This window comes from Liolophura sinensis, chromosome 12 (assembly GCF_032854445.1).
Source record: "Liolophura sinensis isolate JHLJ2023 chromosome 12, CUHK_Ljap_v2, whole genome shotgun sequence".
In the NCBI taxonomy this organism is placed as follows: Eukaryota; Metazoa; Mollusca; class Polyplacophora; order Chitonida; family Chitonidae; genus Liolophura; species Liolophura sinensis.
This window is the reverse complement of record NC_088306.1, coordinates 10,205,684-10,218,935: the sequence shown is the minus strand read 5'-3', so window position 1 is coordinate 10,218,935 and position 13,252 is coordinate 10,205,684. Positions and strand designations below refer to the sequence as shown.

At 41.4% G+C, this 13,252-nt stretch overlaps 1 protein-coding gene and 1 non-coding gene across 2 annotated transcripts; both read left to right on the top strand.

The window, feature by feature from the left end:
• The first annotated feature begins 118 nt into the window (after window positions 1-118).
• On the top strand, window positions 119-12,317 carry LOC135479659 (homocysteine S-methyltransferase-like). The gene is made up of 7 exons (XM_064759555.1): window positions 119-254; window positions 874-941; window positions 1,680-1,850; window positions 2,782-2,881; window positions 4,433-4,597; window positions 9,256-9,458; window positions 11,942-12,317. The coding sequence occupies exons 1-7, from the start codon at window positions 162-164 to the stop codon at window positions 12,090-12,092; spliced, it is 951 nt and encodes a 316-aa protein (XP_064615625.1). The 5' UTR covers window positions 119-161; the 3' UTR covers window positions 12,093-12,317.
• Window positions 372-445, top strand: Trnat-agu (transfer RNA threonine (anticodon AGU)). The gene has a single exon. It is a non-coding gene; the product is annotated as a tRNA-Thr (tRNA).
• Window positions 12,318-13,252: the final 935 nt, after the last annotated feature.

The following is a 13,252-nucleotide window of genomic DNA, read 5'->3' as shown; positions in this document are numbered from 1 at the left end:
TAAATTTAATAAACGATTTTGCACTGAATCAATAAAAGATTCAGATAAATGGATCACAGTCGTTAAAGTGTACACAACCTTCTTGAACCCCGCTGTGTAGTTTTCATTTTCGATCGGAGTGGAAGATGTGAGTTTCAGTGAAATTTATCAATAGTAGCCAGATGTTGTGTGTGGAGGACATGGATACGACGCCTAGAGTACTTGATGGTGGGCTCGCTTACACTGTGGAGCGAATTGGGAACATCAAAATTGATGTAAGAGTCACAAAATCACCACACAAAGAAAAACAGTTTACGCAGAATCAGTCGAGCGCAGCGCGCTTAGCGGTATACAAAGTATATCTCCGCTTAAAAATGAAGTGCAGCATGGAAGCCTCCGTAGCTCAGTTGGTTAGAGCGCCAGTCTAGTAAACTGGAGGTCATGGGTTCGAATCCCCTCGGAGGCTTCATCAGCGGTTGCATTTTTCTTTTTGTTTTTCGTAAATAACGTGATATTAATACATATTTCAAAGAGTGAATTTTGTCAAAAGTAAGCTGTGTAATTAAAAACAGGAAAAGATATAATAAAAAGAAGCAATGTTAATTTCCTGTAGTATAGAAATTAAATAAACTTATTTGGCTTATTAAACAAATATCACTCTTAATACCTCACAATGACTTTTTATTTCATTTCATTTCTGCCAGAAATTGTTGCAAGAGATGAATTCATCCCAAATAGCACAAAAATGATTGTGAAAAATTGTACTGCCTACCACACCTAGGTTTCAATAATAAAGTTGTGACGAGAAAGAAAATGAAGTGTCATAGAGGTGAACGACTGAATGTCTCATGGGTTCGAATATAATTTTAATCCTTTTTGCACAACATATTTCAGGCTGACCCTTTATGGACGGCACGACTTTTACACACGGACCCTGACTACATCATATCAGCTCATAAGAGGTAAGGCTATGAGACACCGTGATTTCGCACCATGGTGCTTGTGGGCAGATACGCTCTCAGTCTAGTTAGTCCTAACTGACTAACATCTACAGGGAGTATTAGAATCAAATTTTTCAGTCATTATGATTAAGGTGTGAGTTCTCACTGATGCTGCTGAAAATTTCAAATTCTTTTTCATTTAATGTAGGCCTATATAGTTGCAGTTAATAAGAAATCATATGTCAGGGTGAATGCTAAATATTAAATACTTTATGTGATTAAATGTTTTTAATTTGACAAGAAGATTGGAAAGTTTGGGTCTTATTCAAGGCAACATGAGGTTGTTGTATAGTAGAACATTTTAAATATTTTTTTCTGTTTTCTATTTTAAGTCCAACTGGTGCATGCAATTCCTTGTCTTTGTTTTATGCAATACTTAAAGCCATCTGAATGATATTGCATTTTGTCAGGCAAGTTGAAAAGATCTTCAAATCATTAAAAAAAAAAAAAAGAAAAAGAATGAAATTATTGCCTGAAAAATGTCAATTACCGGAACGTATATAATAGTCTGACAAAAGTCTAAGCTGCTCCACTCCAAGTTGTAAAGTTGTTTCTGCATAGCAGGGATTAAATGCCTTGTTTTTTTTTCACCACAAATGAAACACGAGTTTGGCTGCATGCCTTGCAATATTAAGTTCTTAAGTGCGACATGAAACATATAAACCAAATAAATATCAAGAGATACATTTGTTACACCAGTTTTTTGCAGGCAGGCGCCAGTGTCATTCTGACTGCCAGTTATCAAGCAAGTGTGCCAGGATTTAGGGAGCATCTCAGAATAACAGAAAATGAAGCGATTGACCTGATAAAAAGAAGCACATCTCTAGCTCGAAAGGCCTGTTCAGATGTTTTATCACAAGATCCTGGTAAATGCCCTTCACTTAAAGTATTTAAACATAGTAAAAGAAAAAAATATTTTAGGACATATTTCTCTTTAATGACACTGATATCTTAATGTTGTAGTGTTCATAATATTTTTCTGTGTAACGGTACGCAGTATTTTTCATCATGCAGATTTGCTATATACATTATTATATGTCACTATTTGTGTGTATGACAAATTTATTTATTTATTTATTTGATTGGTATTTTACGCCATACTCAAGAATATTTCACTTATATGACGGCGGCCAGCATTATAGTGAGAGGAAACCGGGCAGAGCCGGGATGAAACCCACAACCATCTGCAGGTTGCTGACAGACCTGTATGACAAGTTGGCTAGGCATCTGTTATATAGTAATCAGCTCATTTTTATTACTGTATTGAAAGGTTTCAATTATTTTTTTTAGTTGACTGACATTCGCTATCAGCCTTTCAAATTTCAGTTTGGAGCTGTTTGAAATGATAGCAAAACAAGCACCCTTGCAAGTGCTCCCTAAAATCTCAAATGTGCCCTCCAGAGCTTGTTTTCTTTCTGTGTTCAAATTTTTCAGGCATATTAAGTCTACGATAAAAATTATGTTGCGTCAATGCCCCCATAAGCTAGTTTCCCAGCGACTACATATAGTAATGATAAGTAACAAAAAAAAGTAAATTCTCTACTTCATTCTTGTAAACATATTTAGCTTTGGGAGACAAAGTGTGCATACATACCTAATGGCATTTGAACACTGATTGGCTGTGACTGGAGATAGGATATCGTGGGTTCTGTTCCATTCTGAGACTTGAGGGCAGTTGTGCCGGTTCCTAGTTTTGTGCTGATTATTATTAGTATCATAGCCTTTATTTTTGTTCTGTTCCCTAACAAAGCTACCAGAAATGATTGTTTGACATTGTATGACTGTTTACAGGAATCCAGACCCCTAAAGTTCTAGTGGCCGGCTCCGTTGGTCCGTATGGTGCTTGTTGTCATGATGGCTCGGAATACACGGGAAAATACGTTGAATATCTCACTGTGCAGGTAAGTATATATACATCTGTTGTGTAGGAATATGTGTGTAGAAACATGTGGCGTGGGTTTGCTGGGGGCAGAACATTTCATTCAGAAAATATTTATTTATTTATTTGATTTGTTCTTTTTTATTACCGGTATTTATTTATTTATTTCAAGAATATTTCACTTATACGACAGCGGCCAGCATTATAGTGAGAGGAAACCGGGCAGAGCCTAGGGGAAACCCACGACCATCCGCAGGCTTCTGGCTGACCTTTCCACGTGCATTCAGAAAATACCTGCGACTTGCCTGATTGAGGCAGCCAGTGAAACTGCATAATGCTCAGGTCATGTGATGCATTCAAATATTGACCTCAAAACCAAAACGAAGTATAATGATTGATACTGCCGTACACAGATATCCTCCTCTAATTATATAGTGCTAAAATCTTGCCGTTAAATCAACAAGAAAGACCGAAATTATTATATTGTCACAATTATGACTTTTTATTGCATTCATAAGGATGGCTGAGCAGTGACTTCATATGTTGTGGAGTTGTAAATCATTGTGGTGCTAAAACACACTGTGGGGGACTTAGTGCACAACTTTACCACAGAGGTCTTTGATATGCAAATCACAAACTGCATTTGGCAATCCATGTACTATGGAAGGCAATTGGAACCCTGTGAATAGCTGAGCAAAAATTCTGAGGTATGAGATAAAAGACTTCCTTAGTCTTTGATATGCAAATCACTATACCAATGATTGGTTATCTGTGCACTATGGGTGGCCACTGCAACCCTATGACTGGCCAAAAGCCAAACTGGCCTCCACCACCACCGTTGCCTCCGCCGGCATCACAATTAGTTCATAATTGTTAAGTATGACATAAAAATCCCCAGCATTCAAACACACATACACACATGTTCATAGATGCAGAACTTTCTCAGTTGGTTTGTGATGCCAGGAATATAACTCTGTATCAGTTGGCATAATTCTGTTTGGTGAGATAATGTTTGCTGGCTCAGATGGTTAAAGCTGCCTGGGACTGTCACACCCTTGACCAGTAAGGTCACATGTTCAAATCAAGTTCTTGCTGTTTTTGCCGCAGCTTTCATGTAGGATGGTGGCGTCTGCAGCTCAGCTGGTTCGCGTGCTAGCGCAGCGTAATTACCCAGGAGCCCCTCACCAGTACAGTCGCTGTGAGTTCAAGTCTAGCCCATCCTGGCAAAAGTGTGAAAGTCTGCCAGAAACCTGTGAATGATTATGGGTTTCCCCCGGCTCTGCCCGGTTTCCTTCCACAATCGCCGTATAAGTGAAATATTCTTGAACACAGCGTAAAACACCAAACGAATACATAAATAAGAAATGTAGGATGTTCTTCAGATACCTGCTGATGGTCAGTTGTTTTCTCCTGGCACTCTGGTTTACAACACCTACCTGATCACCATGGTAGTAGTGAAAGATTCTTGATTAAGGTGTTGAGCAACAATCAAATAAATGAATACATTTAAATAGCTACCTGTGAACCTGTGTGATGTCAGAAGATTTATTTATGAGTTTTGTTTGTTATACAGGAACTGCAGGATTGGCATCTTCCTCGTATACAAGCTCTAGTCGAGTCTGGAGTGGACATTTTGGGTGTGGAGACTATTCCTGCTCAGAAAGAGGCTGAAGCTGTCATAGGATTGCTTCAAACTGAATTCCCAAACACCAAGGCTTATCTGACTTATTCTTGTAAGGTAAAGTATTGTGTAACACCGAAGCTTGCCTGATGTCTTCTTGTAAGAGTTTATATATATATACATCATCATCATGTGATGGGTTTATATATGCACGTTATCATCATGTCATGAGTTTCTATATGTACATTATCATCATGTCATGAGTTTCTATATGTACATTATCATCATGTCATGAGTTTCTATATGTACATTATCATCATGTCATGAGTTTATATATATACATTATCATGTCATGAGTTTCTATATGTACATTATCATCATGTCTTGAGTTTATATATGTACATTATCATCATGTCATGAGTTTCTATATGTACATTATCATCATGTCATGAGTTTATATATGTACATTATCATCATGTCATGAGTTTCTATATGTACCTTTCATCATCTGATGAGTTTATAGCTGTATGTTATCATCATGTGATGAGTTTACAGGTGTACATTACCATGATGTGATGGGTTTACATATGCACATTATCATCATGAGATGGCTTCGGGAGCGGTAGATCCAGGATCAATCCTGGGTCGAGTCACACCTAAGACTTTAAAAGAGGAAGTTGTAACTTCCTCGCTTGGCGCTCAGCTTGAAGGGGATAGTGCAACCACTGGTTGACTCGTATCAGTATAATGGCTCGGGCAGGGCAGCTTACTTGCCTTCGGTAATTCATCTCAGTGAAGCAGCACTAGATAAAAGAGCGGTGGAAATCCGCCCTGCAACAAGGAGGCACATTACATGCACTCTAAGGATTCCTTCGTCGTCATATGTCTTGTTAAGTAAGACATTAAAGCCCAAGCACTTACTCACTAACTCATTTACTCACATTATCGTCATGTGATGAGTTTATATATGCACATTATCATCATCGTCTACAATATGAATAGTACATTGTACACCATGTCTGTTCAGGACAACAGTCGATGGCACAAGCACTAAAAACAGCCCAGAAATTCTCACCAGTTTAACGAAAGAATGCTTTTGTTGCTCAATTTATGGCAGACCAGATTAAAATAGTAAAGCTTAAATAGAGGAGCACACATCAAGCCTTGTATCATGACAGACAGTGCACAATTGTGACAGAGGTGGGTGTGCTCCTGTCATCATACCTTGTATCTGGACAGACAGTGTACATTTGTGACAGAGGTGGGCGTGCTGCTGTCATCATACCTTGTATCCGAACAGGCACAGTGTACATTTGTGACAGAGGTGGGTGTGCTCCTGTCATCATACCTTGTATCTGAACACACACAGTGTACATTTGTGACAAAGGCGGGTGTGCTCCTGTCATCATACCTTGTATCTGGACAGACACAGTGTACATTTGTGACAGAGGTGGGTGTGCTCCTGTCATCATACCTTGTATCTGGACAGACACAGTGCACAATTGTGACAGAGGTGGGTGTGCTCCTGTCATCATACCTTGTATCTGGACAGGCACAGTGCACATTTGTGACAGAGGTGGGTGTGCTCCTGTCATCATACCTTGTATCTGGATAGGCACAGTGTACATTTGTGACAGAGGTGGGTGTGCTCCTGTCATCATACCTTGTATCTGGACAGACACAGTGTACATTTGTGACAAAGGCGGGTGTGCTCCTGTCATCATACCTTGTATCTGGACAGACACAGTGTACATTTGTGACAGAGGTGGGTGTGCTCCTGTCATCATACCTTGTATCTGGACAGACACAGTGCACAATTGTGACAGAGGTGGGTGTGCTCCTGTCATCATACCTTGTATCTGGACAGGCACAGTGCATATTTGTGACAGAGGTGGGTGTGCTGCTGTCATCATACCTTGTATCTGAACACACACAGTGTACATTTGTGACAGAGGTGGGTGTGCTCCTGTCATCATACCTTGTATCTGGACAGGCACAGTGTACATTTGTGACAGAGGTGGGTGTGCTCCTGTCATCATACCTTGTATCTGGACAGACACAGTGTACAATTGTGACAGAGGTGGGTGTGCTCCTGTCACAATACCTTGTATCTGGACAGACACAGTGCACATTTGTGACAGAGATGGGTGTGCTCCTGTCATCATACCTTGTATCTGGACAGACACAGTGCACATTTGTGACAGAGGTAGGTGTGTTCCTGTCATCATACCTTGTATCTGGACAGACACAGTGCACAATGGTGACACAGGTGGGTGTGCTGCTGTCATCATACCTTGTATCTGGACAGACACAGTGTACATTTGTGACAGAGGTGGGTGTGCTCCTGTCATCATACCTTGTATCTGGACAGACACAGAGCACAATTGTGACAGAGGTGGGTGTGCTCCTGTCATCATACCTTGTATCTGGACAGACACAGAGCACAATTGTGACAGAGGTGGATGTCCTCCTGTCATTATACCCTGTATCTGGACAGACACAGTGCACATTTATGACAGAGGTGGGTGTGCTCCTGTCATCATACCTTATATCTGAACACACACAGTGCACATTTGTGACAGAGGTGGGTGTGCTCCTGTCATCATACCTTGTATCTGGACAGACACAGTGTACATTTGTGACAGAGGTGGGCGTGCTGCTGTCACCAAGCCTTGTATCTGGGCAAACATAGTGCACAATTGTGACAGAAGTGGGTGTGCTCCTGTCATCATACCTTGTATCTGGACAGACACAGTGCACAATTGGGACAGAGGTGGGTGTGCTGCTGTCATCATACCTTGTATCTGGACAGACACAGTGCACATTTGTGACAGAGGTGGGTGTGCTCCTGTCATCATACCTTGTGTCTGGACAGACACAGTGCACATTTGTGACAGAGGTGGGTGTGCTCCTGTCATCATAACTTGTATCTGGACAGACACAGTGCACATTTATGACAGAGGTGGGTGTGCTCCTGTCATCATACCTTATATCTGAACACACACAGTGCACATTTGTGACAGAGGTGGGTGTGCTCCTGTCATCATACCTTGTATCTGGACAGACACAGTGTACATTTGTGACAGAGGTGGGCGTGCTGCTGTCACCAAGCCTTGTATCTGGGCAAACATAGTGCACAATTGTGACAGAAGTGGGTGTGCTCCTGTCATCATACCTTGTATCTGGACAGACACAGTGCACAATTGGGACAGAGGTGGGTGTGCTGCTGTCATCATACCTTGTATCTGGACAGACACAGTGTACATTTGTGACAGAGGTGGGTGTGCTCCTGTCATCATACCTTGTGTCTGGACAGACACAGTGCACATTTGTGACAGATGTGGGTGTGCTCCTGTCATCATACCTTATATCTGGACTGACACAGTGCACAGTTGTGACAGAGGTGGGTGTGCTCCTGTCATCAAGGATTGCATCTGAACACACACAGTGCACATTTGTGAGAGAGGTGGGTGTGCTCCTGTCATCATACCTTGTATCTGGACAGACACAGTGCACATTTGTGAGAGAGGTGGGTGTGCTCCTGTCATCATACCTTGTATCTGGACAGACACAGTGCACAATTGTGACAGAGGTGGGTGTGCTCCTGTCATCATACCTTGTATCTGAACAGGCACAGTGCACATTTGTGACAGAGGTGGGTGTGCTGCTGTCATCATACCTTGTATCTGGACAGATACAGTGCACATTTGTGACAGATGTGGGTGTGCTCCTGTCATCATACCTTGTATCTGGACAGACACAGTGCACATTTGTGACAGAGGTGGGTGTGCTGCTGTCACCAAGCCTTGTATCTGGACAGGCACAGTCACAGTACATATTTGTGACAGAGGTGGGTGTGCTCCTGTCATCATACCTTGTACCTGAACACACACAGTGCACATTTGTGACAGAGGTGGGTGTGCTCCTGTCATCATACCTTGTGTCTGGACAGACACAGTGCACATTTGTGACAGAGGTGGGTGTGCTCCTGTCATCATAACTTGTATCTGGACAGACACAGTGTACATTTGTGACAGAGGTGGGTGTGCTCCTGTCATCATACCTTATATCTGAACACACACAGTGCACATTTGTGACAGAGGTGGGTGTGCTCCTGTCATCATACCTTGTATCTGGACAGATACAGTGCACATTTGTGACAGATGTGGGTGTGCTCCTGTCATCATACCTTGTATCTGGACAGACACAGTGCACATTTGTGACAGAGGTGGGTGTGCTCCTATCATCATACCTTGTATCTGAACAGGCACAGTGCACATTTGTGACAGAGGTGGGTGTGCTCCTGTCATCATACCTTGCATCTGGATAGGCACAGTGTACATTTGTGACAGAGGTGGATGTGCTCCTGTCATCATACCTTGTATCTGGGCAGACACAGTGCACAATTGTGACAGAGGTGGGTGTGCTGCTGTCATCATACCTTGTATCTGGACAGGCACAGTGCATATTTGTGACAGAGGTGGGTGTGCCCATGTCATCAAGCCCTGTACCTGAACAGGCACAGTGCACATTTGTGACAGAGGTGGGTGTGCTGCTGTCACTAAGCCTTGTATCTGGACAGGCACCGTGCATATTTGTGACAGAGGTGGGTGTGCTCCAGTTAACACAACAGCCACATGTATAACTTCTGATCAGCTATCTCATCTCCCTGGATTTTGTTTGCCATGAACTTATACACATGTCACAGAGTGAAACCCTCACAAATATGAATTTCTAATATTTTATGTTTATTTAATCCTTCCACTTTTCTACAGGATGGATGTCACACATGTCATGGGGAAACCTTTGCAAATGCTATCTTACCAGCCATCCAGTCGGAGTGTTTCATCGGGGTGGGCATGAATTGTACAGCTCCAGGTCATGTGACCTCACTACTGAGAAGCATCCAGCACCAGCCAATCAAAAAGGCTGTTATAGCCAAACCTAACAGCGGAGAACAGTATGAGGCAGGCAAAGGGTAATTGATTGATATCCACTTTTTTTTCCTTCTGAAATTTTCACGTGTGCATTGTAGCATTCAGTAGCATTGGACAAGGAAAAAGCCTTTCATTGGCATTGATTGAGATGATGACCTCTTAGTGGCATTGATTTAGGAAAGGGCCTTTACGTAACATTGATTGAGGTGATGGCCATTCAGCGGCATTGATTGAGATGAGGGCCTCTTGATGGCATTGATTTAGGAAAGTGCCTTTAAGTAACATTGATCGAGGTGTTGGCCATTCAGTGGCATTGATTTAGGAAAGGGCCTTTGAGTAACACTGATCAAGGTGATGGCCATTCAGTGGCATTGATTTAGGAAAGAACCTTTGAGTAACACTGATCGAGGTGTTGGCCATTCAGTGGCATTGATTGAGATGAGGGCCTCTTAGTGGCATTGATTTAGGAAAGGACCTTTAAGTAACACTGATCAAGGTGTTAACCATTCAGTGGCATTGATTTCGTAAAGGACCTTTGAGTAACACTAATCAAGGTGATGGCCATTCAGCGGCCGTTGATTGAGATGAGGGCCTCTTAGTGGTATTGATTTAGGAAAGGATGTTTGAGTAACACTGATCGAGGTGATGGCCATTCAGTGGCATTTGTCAAAGCAATAGTCTTTTAATGGCATTGGTTAAGGCAAGGACCTTTCAGTGTTATTCATTGAGGTGAGGGCCTTTAATGGCATTTATCCAGGCATTTAGTGCTACCTGTAGTGACGTTTCTGTTATAGATGAGTGGTCAAGTTGTGTAGTGATAGCATCAGTAGTTGTGTAGTATTAATCAGTGGTTGTGTAGTGATAGCATCAGTGGTTGTGTAGTGATAATCAGTGGTTGTGTAGTGATAGCATCAGTGGTTGTGTAGTGACAGCATCAGTGGTTGTGTAGTGATAGCATCAGTAGTTGTGTAGTGACAGCATCAGTGGTTGTGTAGTGATAGCATCAGTAGTTGTGTAGTGATAATCAGTGGTTGTGTAGTGATAGCATCAGTGGTTGTGTAGTGACAGCATCAGTAGTTGTGTAGTGATAGCATCAGTAGTTGTGTAGTGACAGCATCAGTGGTTGTGTAGTGACAGCATCAGTAGTTGTGTAGTGACAGCATCAGTGGTTGTGTAGTGACAGCATCAGTAGTTGTGTAGTGATAATCAGTGGTTGTGTAGTGATAGCATCAGTGGTTGTGTAGTGACAGCATCAGTGGTTGTGTAGTGACAGCATCAGTAGTTGTGTAGTGACAGCATCAGTGGTTGTCTAGTGACAGCATCAGTAGTTGTGTAGTGACAGCATCAGTGGTTGTGTAGTGATAGCATCAGTAGTTGTGTAGTGAGAGCATCAGTAGTTGTGTAGTGATAATCAGTGGTTGTGTAGTGATAATCAGTGGTTGTGTAGTGATAGCATCAGTGGTTGTGTAGTGACAGCATCAGTGGTTGTGTAGTGACAGCATCAGTAGTTGTGTAGTGACAGCATCAGTGGTTGTCTAGTGACAGCATCAGTAGTTGTGTAGTGACAGCATCAGTGGTTGTGTAGTGATAGCATCAGTGGTTGTGTAGTGACAGCATCAGTGGTTGTGTAGTGAGAGCATCAGTAGTTGTGTAGTGAGAGCATCAGTAGTTGTGTAGTGATAATCAGTGGTTGTGTAGTGACAGCATCAGTGGTTGTGTAGTGACAGCATCAGTGGTTGTGTAGTGACAGCATCAGTGGTTGTGTAGTGATAGCATCATTGGTTATGTAGTGACAGCATCAGTGGTTGTGTAGTGACAGCATCACTAGCTGTGTAGTGAGAGCATCAGTAGTTGTGTAGTGATAATAATGGTTGTGTAGTGATAATAATGGTTGTGTAGTGACAGCATCAGTGGTTGTGTAGTGATAGCATCAGTAGTTGTGTAGTGACAGCATCAGTGGTTGTGTAGTGATAGCATCAGTAGTTGTGTAGTGATAATCAGTGGTTGTGTAGTGACAGCATCAGTGGTTGTCTAGTGACAGCATCAGTGGTTGTGTAGTGATAGCATCAGTGGTTGTGTAGTGACAGCATCAGTGGTTGTGTAGTGAGAGCATCAGTAGTTGTGTAGTGACAGCATCAGTGGTTGTGTAGTGAGAGCATCACTAGCTGTGTAGTGAGAGCATCAGTAGTTGTGTAGTGATAATAATGGTTGTGTAGTGATAATAATGGTTGTGTAGTGACAGCATCAGTGGTTGTGTAGTGACAGCATCACTAGCTGTGTAGTGATAGCATCAGTGGTTGTGTAGTGATAATAATGGTTGTGTAGTGACAGCATCAGTGGTTGTCTAGTGACAGCATCAGTGGTTGTGTAGTGACAGCATCACTAGCTGTGTAGTGATAGCATCAGTGGTTGTGTAGTGATAATCAGTGGTTGTGTAGTGACAGCATCAGTGGTTGTCTAGTGACAGCATCAGTAGTTGTGTAGTGATAGCATCAGTAGTGATGGAGTATCATTTCTGTTACAGATGGTATGGGAAGGAGAAATGCGCAGAAGTTCAAACATTCGTCCCTGATTGGCTGTCTCTAGGCGCTACCTGGATTGGTGGTTGTTGTCAAGTCTATCCTGCTGACATTGCACAAATTAGAAAAGAAATGTCTAGATTGAAAACTATGTAGAGTGCAAAGCAGTTGCAATTGTCAAAAGATCCAACTTTTGTACATACACTTCTTCTTGAAAAAATGGTCAGTTAATTCATATAGAAATATGATATTGAAATTCGCATTTTTAATTCTAACCTTGATTTTTGGAGAAGGTACCTGTAAAAAGCTTTACTTTTTAGGGAATTCCAGATAGATGTGGGAAGAAAAAAGTGAATACAAGGTAACAAGAGTTTCCTCCCAGATCTAATTGTGTTTATGAGATGAAATGAAAAATTATGCAAATGTTAACAGAACATCTACCAATACTGTTGATTAAATTCTTCATTCTTGTAGATATTGACTTCGTTGCTCATTACTAAGAGGTCTTTGCTCATCTAATGTCTGAAGATTGTCACTGGCCTAGTGTCAGTATAATTAATTCTAGCGAGATTATTTTACATTTATACAGTAACCATTCAGTTGATAACAGTAACCATGTAAGTGATAACAGTAACCATGTAGATGATAACAGTGACCATGTAGATGATAACAGTAACCATGTAGGTAATAACAGTAACCATGCAGATGATAACAGTGACCATGTAGATGATAACAGTACCCATGTACATAACAGTAACTATGTAAGATGATAACAGATAACATTCAGATGATAACAGTAACCATGTAAGTGATAACAGTAACCATGTAGATGATAACAGTGACCATGTAGATGATAACAGTAACCATGTAGGTAATAACAGTAACCATGCAGATGATAACAGTAACCATGTAGATGATAACAGTACCCATGTAGATAACAGTAACTATGTAAGATGATAACAATAACCATGTAACATAATAATAGTAACCATGCAGATGATAACAGTAACCATGGAGAAGATAACAGTAACCATGTAAGATGATAACAGTAAGCATGTAAGATGATAACAGTAATCATGCAGATGATAAACACTAACCATGCAGATGATAACAGTAACCATGTAGATGATAACAGTAACCATGTAAGATGATAACAGTAACCATGTAGGTGATAACAGTAACCATGTAAGATGATAACACTAACCATGCACATGACAATGCTAACCATGCAGATGATAAAAGTAACCCTACAGATGATAACAGTAACCATGCAGAATATGACAGTAACCAACCCTACAGATGATAACAGTTCCATG